The sequence below is a fragment of the Manis pentadactyla genome, chromosome 13 (genome assembly GCF_030020395.1).
Source record: "Manis pentadactyla isolate mManPen7 chromosome 13, mManPen7.hap1, whole genome shotgun sequence".
NCBI lineage: Eukaryota > Metazoa > Chordata > Mammalia > Pholidota > Manidae > Manis > Manis pentadactyla.
In genome coordinates, this window is record NC_080031.1 from 5,241,752 (window position 1) to 5,263,764 (window position 22,013).

The 22,013-nt window shown below is 44.6% G+C and overlaps 3 protein-coding genes across 7 annotated transcripts in view; 2 read left to right on the forward strand and 1 right to left on the reverse strand.

Moving 5' to 3' along the window:
* Nucleotides 1-4,291: 4,291 nt before the first annotated feature.
* LOC118929643 (T-cell surface glycoprotein CD3 delta chain) lies at nucleotides 4,292-7,577 on the reverse strand. The gene is made up of 5 exons (XM_036919914.2): nucleotides 7,428-7,577; nucleotides 5,595-5,813; nucleotides 4,994-5,125; nucleotides 4,652-4,695; nucleotides 4,292-4,446 (listed from the first exon to the last, which is right to left on the reverse strand). Exons 1-5 carry the CDS (start codon nucleotides 7,480-7,482, stop codon nucleotides 4,381-4,383), a joined length of 516 nt encoding a protein of 171 aa, XP_036775809.1. The 5' UTR covers nucleotides 7,483-7,577; the 3' UTR covers nucleotides 4,292-4,380.
* Nucleotides 7,578-9,379: 1,802 nt separating this feature from the next.
* On the forward strand, nucleotides 9,380-15,587 carry LOC118929641 (T-cell surface glycoprotein CD3 gamma chain). Of its 3 annotated transcripts, none has more exons than XM_036919908.2 (7): nucleotides 9,380-9,532; nucleotides 12,382-12,402; nucleotides 12,869-13,096; nucleotides 13,685-13,816; nucleotides 14,482-14,525; nucleotides 14,939-15,023; nucleotides 15,408-15,587. In XM_036919908.2, exons 1-6 carry the CDS (start codon nucleotides 9,478-9,480, stop codon nucleotides 15,002-15,004), a joined length of 546 nt encoding a protein of 181 aa, XP_036775803.1. In that variant the 5' UTR covers nucleotides 9,380-9,477; the 3' UTR covers nucleotides 15,005-15,023; nucleotides 15,408-15,587. The 3 variants fall into 3 exon arrangements, with proteins under 3 accessions (XP_036775803.1, XP_036775805.1, XP_036775804.1); XM_036919910.2 differs by having other exon boundaries at nucleotides 15,413-15,587; XM_036919909.2 differs by having other exon boundaries at nucleotides 14,939-15,019.
* A 4,632-nt stretch (nucleotides 15,588-20,219) lies between these two features.
* Nucleotides 20,220-22,013, forward strand: part of UBE4A (ubiquitination factor E4A) — a 30,885-nt gene continuing 29,091 nt past the window's right edge. For all 3 annotated transcript variants that reach the window (XR_008993507.1, XM_057491122.1, XM_036919892.2), the window contains exon 1: nucleotides 20,220-20,372. The gene's annotated coding sequence lies outside the window, so the exon portion shown is untranslated. The remainder of the gene's footprint in view (nucleotides 20,373-22,013) is intronic.

Below are 22,013 nucleotides of genomic sequence, written 5' to 3' on the forward strand. Positions count from 1 at the left end.
GAATGCTCAAAAGAAGATAAACCCGGTCTGATTCTGTTGTCCCTAGTAGAATACTTTAGGAGAATGATTAGCTTCCTAATCTTTGCTTCCTCTCACACAGAGATGGCATCAGAATATTCATTCTCTGTTCTTTTACACACTGTCCTGGTATATTGACTGATAGAACCTCTTCCTTACACCTACCCCCTGTTGCAAAAAAAAGTATTTAAGATGTTCCCAAACAAAGGGGCAAAGGGGCTTTGGGGCAGTTTATCAGAATACGAGATGGTCGTGGTCCTAAGAGGCTGAATAAACTTTTTCTTAAATGCAAAGGCCATGTTTATTTCAGCCAACATGGGCAGACCAGCACTGTGCTAAGTGGATACAGATAGATGGTTCCTGTCTTCAAGAAGCTTGCAATTCCATGAGTGGCCAGGTATGCAAAGAGTGAAGCAGCAACAGACAGTTTGATTAAGCCCTAGTTAGCACTACCCACCCTGTTACGGGTTCCAAGGAGGAACAGACAGAGCTGGGGCAGTTCCAGAAAGTCCCATAGAGGAGGAAAGACTCAATCTGGGCTTTGAAGGGAAGGAAAGATAGAATTTGAAGGCAAAGGAAGATGAAGTAAATAACTTAAATAGCCTTTTGCTATTAAATAAATTGAATTTATCATTAAAAACCTTTCCACAAAGAACCAGGCCAAGATGGCTTCACTGGTGAAATCTACTAAAGGCTTAAGGAAGAAAGAATACCAGTTCTATAAAACTCTTGCAGAATATTGCAGAGGGAATACTCCCAAATCGTTTTATGGAGACTAAATATATCTTAATGGTTAATTTCATGTGTCAACTTGGTGGAGACACAGTGCCCAGGTATTTGGACTAACACATCTGGATGTTGTGAAAGTATTTTTTCTGATTAAATGAACGTTTAAATCAGTAGACTTTTAAGTAAAGCAGATTATCCTCCATAATATGGGTAAGCCTCATCTGATTACTTGAAGACCTTAGGGGAAAAAATATAGACTGCAGTCTCTGAGGAGGAGGGAACTAACTCTGTCTCTAGACTGTGTTTGTACTCAAGCTACAACATCAACTCTTTCCTGGGTCGTCAGCCTGCTGGCCCACCTTGCAGATTTTGGACTTGCCAACCTTCACAAGCACATGAGCCAGTTCCTTAAAATAAATCTCTCCCTCTCTCTCTACCCTCTTTTCTCCCCCACCCCCACTCTCTCTCAATATACATACACATCCTGTTGGTTCTGTTTCTCTGGAGAACCTTGACTAATATACCCTGATATCAAAACCAGACAAAGACATTAAAAGAAAAGAAAACTGCAGATCAATATCTCTTATAAATAGGTGCAAGAGTTTTTCACAAAATTTTAGCAAATTTAACCTAATAATATATAAGAAGAATTTTACATAATGGCCAAGTACACTTTATTTCAGGAATGCAAGGTTGGTTTAACAGATCATGCTACCAAATGTAATTTACCATATTAACAGACTAAAAAAGTAAAACTGTATTCATCTCAATGAATGTAGAGGAAGCACTTGACAATACTCAACAATTACTTTTGCTAAAAATTCTCTGCAAACTAGAAAGGGAAGGGTATGTTCTCAACCCGCTAAAGGGCACCTAAGAAAAACCTGTAGCCAACATACTTAATGATAAAAGACAATGCTGTCCCCCTAAGATCACAAGCAAGGCAAGAATGCCCTCTCTGCTTGTATTCAACATTGTACTGGAGGTTCTAGACAGTGCAGTAAGCCAAAAAACAGAAGGAAAATGTATCCAGACTGGAAATGGATGAGTTAAACTGTCTATTCACAAACAACATGATCATCTATATAGAAATTCTAATGGAATCTACACACAAAAAAAAACCCTATTAGAATTAATAAGTGAGTTTAGGAAGCTTGCGGGATAAAGATCAATATGCAAAAAGCAACAATATTTCTATATGCTATCAATGAACAAATGGAAATTGGGATTTTAAAAATACCATATACAATAGCATCAAAAAAATAAAACAGGTACAAATTGACAAAAGACATGTTCATGAAACAGAAGACTCACTATCATTAAGATGGCAATTCTACCCAAACTGCAATTCATTCAATGCAATTCTGATCAAATCCCAGCAGGCATTTTATAGTAACTGATAAACCAATTCATATGAGACTGCAAAGGACCTAGAACAGCCAAGCTATTCTCTTTAAAAGTTGTATCCCAGCCATTCTATCCCTGAGATTTATCCAACAAAAATAAAAGCATATGTCCACACAGTGACTTATATGTGAATGTTCACATCAGTTTTATTTGTAACAGCCAAAACCAGAAAACAACCCAAAAGGCTATCAACAGGTAAGTGGATAAACAGCCGGTGGTACACCTATACAAGGGAATACTACTGAACAATAAAAAGGAATGAACTACTGACAGATGCAACAAGACAGATGAATATCTAAGGAATTAGGCTGAATGTAAGGAGCCAGAACAAAAAGGGGTGCATGTTATATTGTTTCATTTACATAAAACTCTAGAAAAGTGGAAACTAATCAACAATGACAGAAATCAATCTACAATGACAGAGTAGGGGGTTGAGAGAGGAAGGAAGGAGGGATTGCATGCATAGGAAACTATTTAGGGTGTTGGATATGTTATCATCTTGATGTGGTGATGTTTCACAAGTTCATACATATGCCAAAACTTGTCAAATTTTATGCTTTAAATATATGCAATTTAGCCTTGTCTGTTTACCTCAGTAAAGCTATTTTTCTGAAAGCACAAAAAAAGAGAGCCAAAGAGGCACAAGGTTCTGGAAGGGCTCAGGTGGAAGGCACTGTTTCTCAACCTGGCTTCATGTCAGAATCGCCTTAAAAGCAGTTTTAAAGTTGGCCCCATCCCAATACGATTAGAATCTCTGGAGGTGCAGCCAGGCATCAGGATTTTTAAGTTCCTGAGGACATTCCAACGTGTATCCAATGTTGAGAACTGGTGAGAGGTATAGGGAATGTAAGAGCATATTAGGAATGTAAGGTAAAAGGGAGTGTGGAAGGTGTGGGAAGGACACAAGCACTGGTGCAATGCAAGCCACGAAGGGCTGCCCAAAGTGGAGGGATCCACTGTGAAAGTAGGATCTGGGGTTAGGAGGACTATAACAAGGATTTAAGGGATAGGAATAAATCATAACCATGAAGGAAGCATGGGTCAACTGGAAGTTCATTCTGTCTTTAGCAAAATTAGGGTCTGAGTATCTCTCAAGGAGATAGTGGGCAGAATTGTCCAGATTTCTGGCTACGCAATTGTTAATTCTTTTCTCCTTTGGGAACCCTGGTATAGGAAACTCCCACTCTCATTAAACTATCCTCAAGTTCATTAAATTACTCTTACTTTGAGAACAAAAGGAGGGGTTGCCAACTATGGGAGACAGGAACTGGCATAAAGGACACAAGAGACTAAGTGACCTCAGTTCTTCCTCTAAACCAGAGAATCTCTGATTTGGGGCTGCTTCAGAATCACCTGGAGCCTACATGCCTAGAGTAGAACTCAAGTGTATATACTTGTAACAAATCCTTCAGAATCCCAAAGTTTCAGAGCCACCACTAACCTACCAGCAGAATATGATGCCTATTGAAGATCTCCCAAGTCCCCATCAGTCTGAAACTCCAGCTCTCCAAGTGGGCAGAGAGTGATACTGTGTTTTAGTGGATAAAGGGTTTCTGATGCCAGTTTATCAGGCAGAAGGCAGGGTCAGGGCAGGGACAGACTCTGGGGAAAGGAAGATGAATGGTACCTTCCATACAGGAGAAAAAGGTCCAGAGACCTCCTCACGGCTCATGGCTACCACTCCACAGGGGTCACCAAGCTAAGGCTGGCCCCTCAGCAGAAGTGGCACTTTGTCACACACACCCTGAGTCTTAATAAGGTCCCCCAGGCCCTGGATGTCTCTACGACCTCAGCTCCTGATGTCATGGGAACTCTGAGCAGCCGGGTCCCTAAACATGTCACCCCATGCTCCGCCGTGATGTGGAAGCTGGAGTCCTGGAAGGGCTGCGACGGGGGCCTGGGGCCAGCAAGCGACTGGGGAGTGTGCTGGGGCAGATCCCGCACCCAGGGAGCCCGCCAGGCCGGAAACTCCTGGGGGCTGGGATGTGGTGGGAGACGGCCCCTCACACTGTCCACGTGGGGCAGGGAAAGGGAAGTGATGCAGGAGGGACACAGGTGGGCAGGCAGGGCATAGGCCTGGCTGTCAGGCCGACTCTCTGGCCTTGACCCAGAAGGAGCCTTGGAAAGTCCAGGCACCTTCTAATGGAAGAAGACACCTTTATTGGCTGAGCAAGGAGAGAAGGTACAGAGGATAGCTGCTCCGCCTGCAGGCCACCAGTCACAGGTTCACTTGTTCCGATGCCAGTTTTCACCAAGATGACTGTACTGAGCATTATTCCGATCTCGGAGGGGCTAAGAGATGAGAAGGGGGAACAGTGAGACCGGGCTGAACTCTCCCAGGGAGGACCCCACCCAGCCCCTGGGATGAGAGCTCCAGACCCCCAGGGATGAACTCCCCTCTGGGAGCCTTCCTACATACACTCACCACCTAGTGTCAGCCTCTCCATTCCCGGCTTGCTCCTCCCCACAACGTCCCCTCTTTCCCCTCAGGGCTCACCTGATAGAGCTGGTCATTCCTCAACAGAACTTGGGTGTCAGCAGCTAGAAGAACCAGGGAAGGAGAGTCATCAAGGGCCCACGAGGATGGGACAGTGAGACCCCACGAGCACTGCAGGCGGACGGCAGGGGCTTCCACCCGCAGACGTGCACGAGCAAACGGGCTCACAGGTCCTTTCAACGACCAGCTGGGGGAGGCCTCTGAGTGACTCAGAGAGGAGACACAGCCACCAACAGCCTCATTCCTTAGCAGGTGCACACACACACACACACACACACACACACACACACACACACACTCTCTCTCTCTCTCTCTCTCTCTCTCTCTGTCCCTTCCACTTACCCCTAGAGAGCCTCCCGGTCTCATGTCCAGCAAAGCAGTAGACTCCCAGAGCGAGGAGCAGGGTGGCGATGATATCAGTGAAGACAATGCCAGCTAGAGTGGTTGAGTCCAGCTCCACACAGTTCTGACACACTGTGGGGGAAGGGAGGAGAGAGGAGAGGCCAAGAGCCCGCAAGATCAGAAACCACCTGTGCCTCCCAGGGCAACCCAAGGATCCCTCACACCAAGACCCAAACTTTAGTGAGATCCTTGGAGAAAGGCCTGCTGATGGCCTTGCTATGGCTGCCTCTGCCCTTCATCCCAAAGAAGCCACGAAGAGAGCCGAGAAGCCCCAGGTTCACAGGGACCGAGACACGGCTGTGGCTAAACCACTCTCCCAACCAAGCCCCACCTGCCTGGGTCACACGGCCCCTGCTGCCCTTTCTCCATTCGTTAAGTTCTCTCCCACTCTGACGGCTCCAGAATCTGGCTCCTACCATTGCAAGAGGGACTCCAGTTTGTTTAGAGAACAGATTGGTCCCCCAAAGCCCCCTCTCACTAGAAGGTTCTCAGATCCAGAGACCCTACCCATTCCAGTCCAAAGGGTCCAGGAAGCACATACTTCGATAATATACTTGCACAGTGGACATCCTGCTGGGTTGCTCATTTGTCCATTCGCACATATATACTCCTCGTGGGTCCAGGGCGCGTTTTCCCAAGTCCAGACTTGTATTGCCCGAGATCAGTTTTCCCATCGTTCCCTCTACCCATCTGATGCTGGTATTGCAATTCACAAGCACTTTGTCCTCCAGTTCCTCCACGAATATCTTGAAGGGGCTCACTAAGGAAAAAAAAATACCACAGTTGGAACCAACTCTTTCGTCTGCCCCAGATCCTTGGTTCTGCCAAGGCTTGTACATAAGTCTAGGACAGTTTACGATGTTGAGTGAAAGAGACAGAATTCATGAGAAGAAGGCTTCAGGAGGCTGCCCATGTACTGCAGGAGCCGGGAAGGACACAAGGACACAGCCTAAGCAGAGGACAGGCCCCGGTGGACACAGAGCAAGAGAGGAACCACAGGGCTGGGCTCAGACAAGAACCTTCCTGGAAATGAGTTCACACAACTTATTAAAAGTAGGAGAGAAGCACAGACTGCTGAGGCACGCAAGAAACAGGGGGAAAGGCAGAAGACTATTCCTCAGTTGAAGAAATCTGCATTTTTTCCTTCAAAAAAAAGTTCTAATTCCACTTCTCAGCCACCTACAACATCCCCGCTTCCACTTCCCGCCCTCTTCCCTCTTGCTTTGCCCCTTCCCCAACAGCCCCCAAGGGCATGAGACTCTCACTGCTAAAGCCTTTCTCCCCAGGGTCAGGAATGGCTGGGGGTAGGGGAGGCGCCGTTATGAATTACCAGCCCAGTGGCCCAGACAGAGACCCAGAGCAAATCTCATGTACAGATTTTTAGTTGTTCCACCCTTGCTTAGGGGAAGGGGCACAAAAAACAACTTCTGTTGACTGCATTCTTGGGGCTCCACACAAGTGAAGTGTTGTGGAGAGCTTAAGAGCTGGAGGCATATGCAGTGCCTTTCTAGATCCACTGAACCGCTTTGCCTAAGAGAATCTCCACAGCCCACAGAGGCTCTGGAATCTATACCTCCAATCCCAGGGAGAAGCGGGATCTATGTTCTCCCTGGGCATCCTACTCAGCTATCAATTTGCATACAAGAACTTCCTGTAAGGAACCCCCCTCCCCCGAAAAGCTGTCTCTCATGCCTCCAAAGCAGGCCGGGAGCCTATGCGTGCATCCTCAGACAGACACTTGTCCATCAGATGCTTCACATCCCACAGGCATGTCTCCCTTGGGGATTTGTTTCCAGTGGAAATCTCAGATGTCCCAAAGCAGCTGACTACAAGGGTGATCTCTTGTCCCAGTTTGTCTGGGCCTGAGGGAGTTCCTGGGACATGGGACTATCAGTCTTAAAACCAGGCGAACCGACATGAGGTACTCATCACTGCCCAAATCTGCCCTCCCTCCCACTCAACCTGAAGTTCATTTTTTTCTTAAAATATTCCCCTAAGTGGTGGGGCATGATCCTAGGTGGTAGTGTAATAGTGCCCAAGAGTCCAAGAGTCCTGGATCCCGGAGGCTTTCTGCCTCAGAAGGAACAGACTCCCGTTACCAGCCACAGGCTCAGACACACACACACACGCAACTATCTTACAGTTCTCTGGTCTACAGCCTTCGGAGAGACAGTCAAGGCTAAGATACACCCCTAGCTGGAGTCCCTCAGAGCCAAGACCCTGTGCTGCATCCCAGCCCTGCCCTCCTTGACAGCCCTCCCCGGTGAATTGAAACTCGTACGGAAAGGGACTTTCAAGTGGACCTCACTCAGGTGGTAATGTCCTTCTCAGGTCCCTTCTCCAAGATGACCTCGCCTACCTGGAGAAGTCTTACCTTGGGAGAAAAGGGCAGCGAGTATCAAGCCAGCCAGAAACCTGCTGTGTTCCATCTTCCAGCAGAATTTAATGCCAGTAGACAGACCCAGGTCACAGAGCTATCAGCCAGGTTGAGAGCTGCGGTCCCCCAACTGACTCATGGGTACCCGGAAAGAGTAAAGGGTGGGGGAGGAAGCAGAAGACGCCTGTTTCTCTGCTCTCTGATGTGGATGACAGGAGACTGTCAGGGTAGGGGGAGGCTGGAGGGGGGGCAGGAAGGAAGCAGGTGCATGTTGTTCTTTTACTGAGCCAGAGCTTGGGAGTGGGGCAGAAGAGAGAGCAGAGAATATGGCAAAGGAAAGTCAAAGGAGATCTAGAGGGTTCTTTCCTGAGTCACTGATAAAAACAGTAACTTTAGAGTTTCTGTCAGCAATATAACTACATTAACTCACCACCTCAAAACTGCTAAAACCCTTGAGAGAAGCTGTGAGCTCTAAGCCATACCCGCTAGGTTCTGCCCATTTGTGGTCTTTCTTGGGACCCTGCCCAAGGTCCTCCTTGGGCGGCCTGGGACATCAGACAAAATAGTTTCTTTCCAGTGGGAAGCTGAGCTTTGGAGCACCCCCCCAGCCAGAGATTTGAATCCTGGCTCCAAAACTACCTACCCCCTGGGCCTAGGCCAGTCAAGGAATTTTCCAGAACCAAATTCCCTCAGAATTATGATAAGATTTCAAACAAAATGTTTGCAGGTTCCTGACACATCATATGTGCTCAGTAAGAGAAAGTTGTTAACAGCAGTATGATTGACTCACAAGCAGAATTGAGCTACCCCAAGGGACAAATGGATGTTGTTCCCCAGGGCCTGTGGGCATCCGAACTCTCTCCACTGCCACAGCTGTACTGTGACTTACCAGAGGGCAGGGATCTTGTACGTCTTGTTCACGTCCATATCTCTACCACCTAGTTTGTACCTGGCACATAACAGGAGGCCTGCGTATGACTCACTGACTGGCTGGCTGAGGGAGAAAGTGGCCTGAGATCCTGAAAACGCAGCTCAGGCCCTGGAAAGGCATGGCCTGCATTATTGGAACTGTCCTACCTATTCCCTTCCAGGCAGGCACCTTTTTTTTTTTTTTCTGATCTGTGTGGCTTGTTTTTATTTTTTTGGTATCATTAATCTACAATTACATGAAGAACATTATGTTTACTAGGCTCCCCCCTTCACCAAGTCCCCCCCACAAACCCCATTACAGTCACTGTCCATCAGCGTAGTAAGATGTTGTGGTATCACTACTTGTCTTCTCTGTGTTGTGCAGCCCTCCCTGTGCCCCACACACACTATACATGCTAATCGTAAGATCCCCTTTCTTTTTCCCCACCCTTATCCCTCCCTTCCCACCCACCCTCCCCAGTCCCTTTCCCTTGGGTAACTGTTAGCCCATTCTTGGGTTCTGTGATTCTGCTGCTGTTTTGTTCCTTCAGCTTTTCTTTGTTCTTATACTCCACAGATGAGTGAAATCATTTGGTACTTGTCTTTCTCCACCAGGCAGGCGCCTTTTTGATGACCTCGTCTCAAAAAAGCAGTGAAAACTTCCTGAGCGAGAGCCTGGAATGAGGTGGCCTTCTGCTCAGAGCCCCAGCGCGGAGCACAGGAGGGCTCCTGCCTGAACTCAGCAGTCCCACCAACAACCAGCCGCAAGAACGGCCGGCGAAGACCCTAGCGACCAGGGGTGGCAGAGATGCTTATCTCCCTCATGAAGACAGGGGCCCAGGCCATCTCCTACCCAGCACCCAGTGGTTCTCTGCGCAAGCGTCTCTGAGAATCCAGCACGCTCCCTCCTTCTCCCCATCACTCCCCACCCACCACCCCTTAACGGAAAAAGCAAGAGGCACCCGCACCTGCACCCTGCCCAGCCCCCACACGTGAAGCAGAGGGTGGAGGCTCGGATTCTGGCTTCTCACGGGGGCCCCAGCGCAAAGGATGCTGGGCGGAGCCAGGCCAGCTGCTGCGCAGGTCGGCCGGCTGCTGGGGCTGCTCAGCGCCTCTGCCGGGAAGGACAGAGGCCAACATGGAGCAGAGGAAGCACCTGGCCGGCCTCGTCCTGGCTATCACTGTCCTTCAAGGTAAGGGCCCACTGGCGGGGCTGGAGGTGTGGAGAAGGGCTTAAGGGAAGGGCCATCACCAGGGAGACAAGAACACTGGGATCCCTGACCTGCAGCCTCCCTCAGCTGTTACCCGGGAGCTCAGAGAAGGCAGACAAAAAGGAAGCCTCTTACTGTTCTCTGCTGAAGAGAAGTCGTGGCCCTGGGAGAGATGGGGTCCTTGCCTCTAGGAAATCAAGGACTTTGCCAGCCAGAGGGAAGGGCCAGGTGGGTGCCGCCATCTTAGGTTCGAATGCAGCCCCGGAGGGCACAGGCCAGGAACCTGAGAAGGTGGGGTGCGTGTTCCTTGACTCAGACCTGGGGTTAGGAGTAGATCTGTGAAGCGTTCACTCACTCGGTTGGCCAGCTGGTCAACTGGTCAACAAATGTGAGTGAGATCCTAGTATATGATAGGCTAGGAGGATATAAAGATGCATAAAACTTCTTCCCTCATGAGCTCATAGTCTAACTGGAGATAAGTTTCAGCGTTGCCAGATTGAATGTAAGGTACATTATTGGGTGCCCGTATGAGTAATCCGTTGGAAATACACAAGGAAGTGGATGAACTGGGCCGATGCCTGGAGTCTGGACTAGAGATGGTTCTCCACACACTGGGGGAATCTAAAACCATAAAAGTGGTTGAAATCACTCAGATGCTATGTGAGATGTGAGGAGGAGGGGGCTAAGGATGGAACTGTGAGGATACCAAGCTTTAAGGGGCAGTTAGAGAAAAAACATCTCAGGGAAAAGGTAAGGGAATGCTCACAGAGCTGAAACAATCAGATGAAAGCAGTGCACAGAAGCCAGGAGTAGAGAGCTTCCAGGAGAGAATCGCTAAGACTGTGAAGCACTAAAGACAGGTGCACTAATGTCAGAATATACCTAACACTTCAAGTCTGTCAGATTTGGCGAACTAAAGGTCACAGGTGATTTAGAACAGTTTCGCTGAGGTAGTGGAGTGGAAGTCAAATGGACATGAAAAGAAGGTGAAAGGCAGGTGGTAAAGAGCAGCGACTGTAGACTGTTTTTTAAAGAAGTTTGGATGAGAAGGGAGGAGAGTTTGAGTAGCACACAGAGCAGGAAATAGAGACAAAAAAGAAATATGTTTTGAGTGTGGAAGAAATGTGTGAGCACATTTCTAGGCTACAGGAGAAGAAATATGTTTTGAGTGTGAAAGAAGTGTGAGCATATTTCTAGGCTACAGGAGAAGATAGTGAATAGAGCAAGGTCCTGGAGTTGATGTTGACAAGATGGCATCAAGAGTGGCGTCAAGGGCACAAGGGGAAGGCAGCCTTACCCTCTGAGACTAGGAGGATGGAAGAACAGGTGGATTTGGCCGTAATGAGGCTTGTAGGCGGAACAGAAGCTGAAAACAAAAGGACCGTGACAGCAGCTATGCTCTTAATGAAGTAAGTGGGAGGCTATTAAAACCGAGCCAGGTGATGGTTGAGCAAGGGACAGTGAGTTTCTGAAGGGAACAGAAGAATAGCCAGCTAAAGACAGTAGAGGTTGAGCAGTACTGAAAGCCTGTGTGCGGCAGCTCCGTGTAGCAGAAAGGTCACTGGCCTGAGCAAAGGACACTGAGTTCTGGGTCCAGCTCAGCCACCAATGAGCTGTGTGAACCTGGACCCCTTCCTCTGGGCTCAGTTCTCTCACCAGTCAACCTGGGAAATTTGATTTCATCAGCTCTTAAGTCCTAAAAGGAAATAGGTCTCAGATAAGCAAAATCAGTTGGACCCTCTCTTCTATGGAATCGGAGTTCAAACAAAGAACCTTCTTGTCCCTCCCGTGGAGACAAGGTGGTCAGGGAGGAAGACTAGTGAGAAATCTGCTTAACTATTTATTCTGCTTCTTTTTCCATTCATTCATTCATTTATTCATTCATGCAGTCATTCAATAAATATAAAGCTCCTATTATGTTCTAGGCACTGTGCTGGGTACTATTGATACAATTCAGCCCTGCAATGAAGTTCTAAGACAGTGGATTCCTTCCAACTATTTCCATCATATTTTGATTCATGCCCCATCTCTTCCCATCACACGCTCTACCTCCAGCCACACTACCTCTCTTGTCCTTTTCCAAGCCGGTATCTTTGCTCAGCTATTCTTTCTCCCCAGAATACCTTTCTCTGTCTGGTGAATTCCTACTTATTCTTCAGGGCCCAGCCAAATGTCACCTTCCCTATTAAGCTTTCCCTGTCTCTCACAGTTGAGCAAAATTGATAGCTTCTACCGCTATCAGCTTAGATAGCTTCTACACTTAACATTACAGTTTTATTATAAAAAATAAAATTAGGACTAGTCAAATGAAGCAATACACAGGGTGAGGTCGAGGAAGTCCTAAACACAGAGTCTCTGTGCCCTTTCCCTGTGGAATCAGAATACATCTCCCTCCTGGAACCTTGACATGTTCACCCACCAGGAAGCTGCACTGAGTTTTTATTGGGATTTCATTACATAGCCATAACTGATTGAATCATTGGCCACGTTTGACTGAACTCAAGTCTCCAGCCTCCTTCTCCTCCCAGGGCTCAAAGTCCCAATTCTCTAATCGCATGGTGGGTCTTGACCAGCCCTCACCAAGCATAACAAAGACAGTCACTCAAGACATGCCAAGGGTTTAGAAGTTCCCTCCCGGGAACCCAGAGCAAAGACCAGGCAAATTATTTATTATATGACACCCTGAATTCAGTTTGGTGATTTAGGCTACGATTCAGGTATAGATACTGTCATTCTCCCTGTTGGCCTCAGCTGACCATGGAAATGATACTTCAGGGCGTGTGTACAATTCTATACCCAGCTGATCCTCTGTCTCTCTTCTGTCTCTACAGGTACTATGGCCCAGTTGAAAGGTAAGAGAAATGGTTTTTTTCTACCCTCAAATTCTGAGAAAGTTTATGGAAATATGGCTTCCTAAGCAGTCGTCTATGAAACTGAGTAAATAGCTTAGAAGGGATATAGGTTGATGATAGTTAGCAAACCTCTCTACTGTCAGCCGAGACAGTGGCCAGTCATAACCTTTCTGGGCAGCTTCCCTGTAGCTAAGCAATTAATTCTCTGGTTCTTGGAGGAGAAACAGGACCCTAGCAGCTAGGCACAACTCAAAGTGCGGCCCATGAACCAATAGTAATACCACCACCCAGAAGCATGTTAGAAATGTGGACTCCCAGCTCCTCCCACAACTGCTGAACAGAACATGAAATTCTACCTGGATCCTCATGTGATTCATAAGTACATTAAGGTTTGAGAAGCCCTGCTAGAAAGGATCTTGAATTTCAGAGGCAAATTCTTACCAGACCATGGTTTTTCCCTTTCCAGGAGAAAAACTGGTAATAGTGGATGACAATCGAGAAGATGGTTCTGTACTTCTGACTTGTGACTTGAAAGACCAAAAAATCAGTTGGTTTAAAGATGGGAAGAAAATAAGTTCCCTAAATACAAGTAAAAACACATGGAATCTAGGAAGCAGTGCCAAGGACCCTCAAGGGATGTACTGGTGTAAAGGACAAAAGGACCGTTCCAAACCACTCCAAGTGTATTATAGAAGTATGTGATCTCCTTTGGTTTGCTTCTTGTGCAATTAGGTAATACTTGCTGTTCTGGTGCGCTTCCTGTCTTAGGTGAGTGTGGAAATACACGCTAAGCAGTGATATAAGAGCCACCTCTCTTAATCTCAGTTTGCCTCTTTTTTAATATATCAAGACAGTTTCCCCAGCTCCTTGAAATAAGCACAGCCAGTTTGTAGAGCCTGGTTTACCTTTGGGTGGGCCCCCTGACTGAAGCAGTCAGCAACTTATATACACTGAGTCAAGGGAAGTAGGGGAGATGAGAGATTACAAGGTGAACAGCAGTGAAATTGGAAGGTAGTTGGGCAAGAGAAGGACATCTGGTCTTCCTTCTATTTCACATAGTTCTTGGTAGAAAGACTGCCTGGGCTTCTCCAAGACTCCAGGGGGATGGAGGGACATCAAGAAGCTCCACTGGGTTCTTTGTCCAAGGGTCTTCCCAGGTAATTCCCACAGAGAGAAGAGTCTGCTACCCTAGACAGAGGCACTTGCACTGGTAGGCAGAAGAGGAGACTCAGGAGACCCCCTTTCCCAGCCTGAAAGAGACCTGTGCCCCCCTTTTCCACAGTGTGCGAGAACTGCATTGAGCTGACTGCAGCCACTGTATCCGGCTTCGTCTTCGCTGAAATCATCAGCATTTTATTCCTTGCTGTTGGGGTTTACTTCATTGCTGGACAGGATGGAGGTCACCAGTCAAGAGGTAAAATAATATTCTTAGATGAGAGATGAGACCCCCGGGGACCCTCAGCGTCCTTCCTACCAAAATAGACCCACTGAAAGAGTCTGAATAGGCACACATTGCTAAGAAGCACGCTTGGGTGAGGTTCTGTCTCTGTTAGCAGGAGAAAAGGGTACTTGGTGTTTCCACAGTGCCTCTCAAGATCCAACTCCTTCTGATTAGCCTCTGTGTTTTTTTTTAAAACTCTTCATTGAAGCAAAACCCACATATAGAAAAGCATATGAATCTCAAGCATACAGACAAAAAAAATTTTTTTTTCAACAAAGCAAACACACCCTGAATCCAGCACCTGGTTTAAGAAGGAGCGTATTATCAACACCTTAGAGGTTCCCCCTGTGGTCACTTTCAGCCTCCACCTATCCCCAAAAGTAAGCACGATCCTGACATCTGATAAAACAGATTAATTTTGCCTGCTTTGCTCCTTATGTCCATGAACTCACACAGAAAACACTTTTGTGTGTGACTTTCACTCAGCAATATGCTTGGGAGATCTATCTATATTGTTGTATGTGGGTGAATTTCACTAATTCTTATTGCTAGTTAGTACTCGACTGTGTGAATATAACCCAATTTATTATCTTTTCTACCTTGTGTCTATGTGTGTATATTGTTTATTTTTTATGCAGCTTCAGACAAGCAGACTCTGCTGTCCAATGACCAGCTCTACCAGGTAAGGGATTTAGGGATGAAGGAGACATTGCTACAATCAGTGGTGGTAAAATTTGGGGATGAGCAGAGGAAAGCGAGTTATTTGGAAGACATTATACAGATAAGGAACTGCTTAGGGCATACCAGGTGATGGCAAGATTATTATCCCTTTGGGTAGAATGGATGAAATAATGAGAAGGACTGAGAGAAACTGGGGTCGCGATCTAGTGAGAAAAAGTTGAAGATCACACTGAGAGGAACAGGGAACACACAAAGAGACTACGGAGCCTCCATCTCCTGGTCCTCTTTCTGTCTCCAGGGCCATGAGGCACCCACTCTGAAGCCTTGCACATAAAAAGCATTCAATAAACATGCATCAAATTTATTCATAGAGGATGAGGTAAAACAAGCTTATCACTGCGCTGTCCTTTTTAGCCCCTCAAGGACCGGGAAGATGACCCATACAGTCACCTTCAAGGAAACCAGTTGAAGAAGAATTGAGCTCAGGACTCAAGAGTAGGTGGGTCCTTCTACTCCAATTTTAAGAAAGTGCTTCTGCATAAACTGCCCTCCCGACTGCTTCCAAGTCTCCTTTCCCTAGGCAACCATAATGATGGGGGCTGGGGGTGGGGAGTAGGTGATCTTTGTGATGAGGGGACTGTCCTGAGCATTGTAAGGTTTTCGGCAGCATTCCTGGCCTCTGTCCACCAGATGCTAGTAGTACCCAGTGTGATAACCAAAAATATCTCCAGATATTCCAAGTGTCCCTGCAGGGGCAAAATCTCCCTTTGTTAAGAACCACTAATCCATATTGACCTTTCAATTAATCAATCAGTCAGAAGTTTCCATCAGGGAAACAACGCCCAAGCATTATTTAAATCAATTGTAATTTTTCTTCTTTCAGTCCAGGTGTTCCCCTTCTATCCAGTTCTCAGAAACAAGACAATGCATTTTGGAGCACTCCTAGCAGAGACACTTTCAGTCTTAAATCTAGACTCACGGCTCCGGGAAGTGACAAACGGAGAATAAAATCCATCAGAGGAAATGTGAGTCTTTCTCAAAATAAAATAAAAGCAAAACAAAACATGTATGGTGTTTCAGGAGCGCCACCTATTGGGAGGTAATTTTCTGTAAAAGAAAAATGAAAATGTCAAATAATCCCTCTATTTGAATATAATTTAAGTTTAAATTTTTATTTACCTTTTGTGTAGGTCATAATTTACATGGTTCAAATATGCAGTGGGTGGTCTCCCTCTGTCTCCATCCTCAGCCACCCAGTTGCCCTCTCCACAGGCAAAAAACATAGTAGTTTCTTGTTTATCCTTATAAAATATATAAGGGAGACCCAGTAATTCCACTTCTAGGAGTATATCCAAAGAAACCCAGTATACCCAAAAAAATCCAGTTCGAAAAGACATATGCACCCTCATGTTTATCACTGCATTATTCACAACAGCCAAGTTATGGAAGCAACCTAACTGTCCATCAATAGATGAATGGATAAAGAAGATGTATTACATATACACAATGAAATATTATTCAGCCATTAAAAAAAACAGAAATCCTGCCAATTGCAACAACATGGATGGATCTAGAGAGTATTATTCTAAGTGAAATAAGCCAGGTGGAGAAAGACAAATGCCATATAATCTCACTTATTTGTGAAATCTAAAAAGCAAAACAAAACAAAATGAACAAAACAGCAGCAGATCATAAACACTGAGAAGTGATTGGTGGCTAGGGTGGGAAGGGGAGGGGGATAAAGGGGCACAAAAATTCTCATTCATACTATAAGTTGGTCACAGGGATGGTAGTACAGGATGGAGAATACAGCCAATGATTCTGTAACATCTTCCTGTGTTGATAGTAACTGCACTAGTGGGGGTGAGTATTTAATAATATGGGGAACTGTTGAACCACTGTGATGTATACTTGAAACCAATATAAGATTGTATATCAATGATACTTCAATAAAAAAAGTATATAAGGTATTACATATCAGAAGTATTCTACACATACATAAGCAAACTCTAAAGTACATGCATTCCTCCTTCCCCTATTTTTCACACAAATGGCATCATATTATAAATTTTGCACGTTTCACCTAATGAAACCATAATATTGCATACCAGAATATAAAGAAGTTCCTTCTTTTTAATGCAGCCATATTTTACAGATACACTATAATTTATTTAACCAGTCTTCTGTGATGGCCACTTAAGTTGGTTCCAATCTTCTGCTCTAACAATGCTGCAATGACTAGCATTGTATAAATGTCATTTTGAAAAATGTATTGAGGTGTAATTTACATTCACTCATTTTGAGTGATTTCATCTGTTCTCAGTAATTTTTGGCAAATTTACCCAGTTGTACAGCCATCATCATAATCCAGTTTTAGAACATTTCCATCACTCTCTTGAGATCCCTGTTGCTGTTTGAAGTCATTCCCTGTTGCCACCCTCAGCCCCAGGCAACCACTAATCTCTTTTCTGTGTCTTTAGATGTGCCTTTTCTGGAATTATACAACATACCTCTTTTATGTTTATCCAAGTCTTTGTGTGGACACACATTTTCATTTCTCTGGGATTGATACCCAGGAGTAAAGAATTGCTGGGTTGTATGGTGAATTTATTTGGAAGTTTTTAACAAACTTCCTCCTTTCCAAACCAGCTGTTCCATTTTGCATTCCCACCAGCAATGGATAAGGATTACCATTTCTCCACATTCTCACCAACATTTGTTACTATCTTTTTTTAGTGTAGCCATTTTACTAGATATAAAATGATACCTTATAGTGACTTTAATTTGTGTTTGCCTAGTGACTAATGATGTGGAGCATCTTTTCATGTGTTTATTAAGCATTCTTGTATCTTTAGTGAAATGTCTATTCAAATCTTGTTTGCTTGTTTTTTAATCTGGTTTTTGTGTTCTTACTGCTGAGTTGTAAGAGTTGTTATATATTTTGGATACAAGTCCTTTGTAATATATCTACCAGTCTGTGGCTTGTCTTTTCATTTTCTCAATGCTGTCCTTTGAAGCGCTGAAGTTTTAAATTTTGATGAATTCCGTTTCATCCACTTTTTCTTTTTCGGATTGTGCTTTTGGTGTCATGTCTATGAAATCTTTGCCAAACCCAAGGTCACAAAGACTCCTATGTCTTTTTTTTAGTTTTTAAGGTTTCATTGTTTTATTTCTAACAAATGTCATCTTCAACATGCTTAAGACTACCTGTAACAAATACAAATAAATGGAATTGCTGGGCCATAATGTATTTGCCCTTGTAATTTTACTAAATATTACCAAATTGCACTTTCACAGTACAATTGGGCCAATGGATACTCCCAATTATAATAAATGAGAGTACCTATTACTCCACACGTGTTCCAGCAGTGTACTATTTAACTTCTTGTACTTAGCCAATCTGATAAGTTAAAAATGGCATCTCACTGTCATTTTAATTTGCATTTTTCTTATTAAAAATGGGAGTGAGCCACTTATTTTCCCTTTTCATGAAATACAGGTTCATATCTTTTTATCTTTTTCTTATTGACTTGCAACAGCCCTTTATATTAGGGGAACTAGATTTTTGTTTGATATTAGTTGCGAATATTTTTCCAATTTTGTTATTTGTTTTTACTTTACTTGTGGTTGTTTTTCTATGCACATTTAACAAATATTTCCACATCGTAGACTTTATTGTTCTTTTTTTTTTTTTTCTTGTGCTTTTTTTAATACAATTGGTCCAGGGTGACATTACTCTTTGTTTAGTTCAAATAAATGATTCATCTCTGAATCTTCTTTGGGACTTTAAGTTACTCTACTGATGCCAAGCCGAAGAATGAGCTTCACAAACAGTCAAGGTAGGAGAGCAAGGTACAGGCTTTTATTTGGAGATGAAGTGAAAGGACAGAGCTCCCGGCTCACGCCAGGAGGGGACAAGAGAGTCCCGACTTTATTGTTCTTTACTGGCTTCTAGGTTGTTGCATATTTAGAAAGGTCTTCCCCATTTTAAGATTATTCTTTTAAAAAGTTCTCACATGAGTCCCTCTAGCATTTCTATAGCTTCATTTTATACACTTAAATCTTTGATCCATCTTGAGTTAGTTTTAGGATGAAGACCTAACATTTTGACTAACTTTTAAACTACATAGCTACCCAGTTATTCCAGAACTATTTTTTGAATGATCCATCTTGTGTTCATTGACTTTAAATGCTATGTTACTTCTCTAGTCTCACCAGATTGTAAACCCCAGGAAGGAAAAGATGTGTGTTCTTTCCCTACAGTATCTTCGGGAACTGGAATAATGCTGGAACAAGATAGGCAATCAGAGATGGCACAGCACTTTGTGGAGGGGGGGGTAAAATATACATAATATACAGTTTACCATTTTAACTATTTTTAAGTGTACTGTTCAGTGGCATTAAGTACATTCACAATGTTGTGCAACCATCACCACTATCAATTTCAAAACATTTTCATCACCCTAAACTCCATACCTATTAAACAGTAACTCCCTATTCCTCTCTTCCCCAGCCCCTGGTAACCTCTATTCTACTTTCTGTCCCTATGAATTTGCCTACTCCTTAAGTACCACATATAAATAGAATCATACAATATTTGTCCTTTTGTGTCTGGCTTATTTCATTTAGCATAATATTTTCAAGTTTCATCCATGTTGCAGCATGCATCAGAATTGCAGCCTTTTTAAGGCTCAATGATAGTCAATTTTAAGTATATACCACATTTTGTTCATCTATTGATGAACATTTTGGGTTGTTTCCACCTTTTGGCTATTATGCATAATATTACTGTAAACATTGGTATACAAGTATCAGTTTGAGTAGACCTGCTTTCTTCTGGGTATATAACCAGAAGTGGAGTTGTGCATCACATGGTAATTCTATGTTTAACTTTTTGAGGAACCACTAGCTTTTCCCAAGTGCTGGTCTGGAATACACAAAGATTCCTATTTCTCATCCTCAACACTTATTTTCCTTTTTTTTTTTTTTTTTATAATAGACTTCCTGAGTGGGAGGTGGTATCACATTGTGGTATAGCTTTTCATTTTCCTAACGATTAGTCTTCTGTTCGTGTATCTTCTTTGGAGAAATGTCTAGTCAGGTCCATTGCCCATTTTTAAAATCCATCCTTTGTTTTTGTTGTTGAGTTGTAGATGTTCTTTATATATTCTGGATATTACTCCTTTATCAGATACATAATTTGCAAATATTTTCTCTCATTCTATGAATTATCTTTTTATTTAGACTCTCAAAAAGTATGCCATTTTTATTGCCTTCGAGTACGGCAAAGTAACCCTGTAGGATGCATATTGTCCCGCTTTACAAATAAAAGACAACTGAAATCCAATCCGAGATAGCGTAGTTTAGCACGCTGTCTGGCATCTAGTAAGACCTCAAAACTTTGTTACTGTTACTGCCTTACCGCCGCTGTTGCTTCATACACAGTAACAAGCTCTAAACAGCTGCAAAAGCTGCTTCAAAAGAACGTACGGGAAAAATAGAAAGCACAAGCCTACAGTGGTTGCCAGCTGGGCCAGAGATCACGTAGCCACAGTCAGCCTATAAACCCGCCCCCAAACCGCCCCGCCCTCGGCTCATCCCACCCCACCCACCAAACGGACCCCAAGGCCACTTCCGCCCCGCCCCGGAGCTGGCGCGTGCGCCGTGGGGGTGTTTGCGCACCCTTTCTCCGCGCGGGGCAGCAAACCCCGTTTCCGGCGCCGGGCTGAGACTCCGCAAGGCCCGGCGCCTAGTCATGACGGAAGCTCCGGTTGCGGTGCTGTGTCGGAAGTGGCATCCTCTCGCTCCACTGAGACTGTCGCCGTCGCTGTTGGACCGTCAGGCTCCGGTAAGAAAGGAAATAGCTTGAGGGTGGGGATCGTCTAGTCCGCGACGAGATTTTTTTTTCCTAGTCGAATGCCAGTCCAGGCCTTGGCACTGTTCCCTCTCGCAGATTATTTCTGTGCTTCCCTGACCACCAGCGCTCTCCTTCGGGAACTTCGACCCTGTCTGATTTGGGAACCCCTTACTGTGCCCCAGTTTCTGGCATCCCTGCCCCTCTTTGCCGTTCCCTTTCTAGAAAGGGCCGAAGTACTGGCCTTGCAGTATCTTTGACTTCCTTTCTCTAGAATACGCGCGCTAAGTGGGTGGGTCTCTCTGCCGCGAATCCCTTATGGAACCTGGAGGAATTATAAAGGGGAGACAACAGGTAGCCGGATGCCAAAGAAGATACAGTTAAGCGAGTTGCAGTAATCAAACTTAAATGGCAAGGTGTTGACATTTAAGGCAGGTGATAAGTTCACCACCCAAAACTCTCCTGGCATTACGCTTCATGCTCCCTCAGCAGTTGGGTTTAGAAGACAGTTCTCCAGTTGAGTAACCAGCGCTCAGTATTATATTTGATGGGTCTCCTCTTTGGGATCATTTTTTTACCCCCAAAGCAAGGATGTGTTTAGTCTCACTGCCATGGACTGGTTGGGTCTCACACGGGAGCCCTCCTGAGATAATGTGGGAGCAGGGAAAGGATGCTGTCTGCTTTTTCACTTGACGAGATCCTTCTAGCTTGCTGATGTGTTGGAACCATCTGTTGCCACGTTAGAGGGGCCTGAAACGCTTGAGAACATAAAACAACAAAAACATGTTTTAAAATTCCTTTTTTGGTTTGATGTATGTATTGATCACCAGGACAGAGACCGTGCAGAGTATGATTTCACAGGGCTCGATTTTGACAATCCCTGTTTTACAAGTATTCCAACAGCTGACGTTAAAACATTTGTGTGCTCAGCTCTTTAAAAGCTGAAAATGGCGCGTAAGGGATTAGCAGACTGTTCATAAACAAAAGACTGAATCAGGAGAGGGTGAGAGGATTGTGTAGGGCAGGAGGTAGATAGCTATTACAGATGTAGAATCCTTGCAGTGAGTATATCAGATTGAAACGTGTTTTTAAGGAGGACATAATTAAAAAAAAAAAACAAAGCTTCTAAGGATTGCTGGCTGTGCCATCCCAAAGGCCAACAAAAGGACAGTGCTGTATCTGTATAGCAGGTGAAAACAGGAGATTATAAATTCCTGGTGGCATTGAATATTAAACAAAATATCACGGTTCTGTTTTGTCAGACCTTTTGGAGTGGATGATTATCTAGGCACTCTTTTTTACACGTGTGAGACCTTGGAACAAATCTAAACTGACATCTCCACAAAGGTTCCCATCAAGTGATCAGACCTCCCTTTTCCTGTAAACCTTTTCTGCAAGTGGTTACACAGTGTTAGCCCTTCTTTCTATGAAAATAATTTGTGCACAGTTTGAAGTATATACAAAAAAGATGAGCTTAGGGAGGTAGGCAAAGCATTTTTCTTTTTTTTTTTTCCAAAAGAACAGATGGCAGCGGATTTATTTCCAGTCTCCATTCTACACCTGTGGAGATACCAAAGAGCCACAAGTGCCTGACCTTGTAGCTTGACCTGGCACTGTAACCCAAGGCAAATAGTA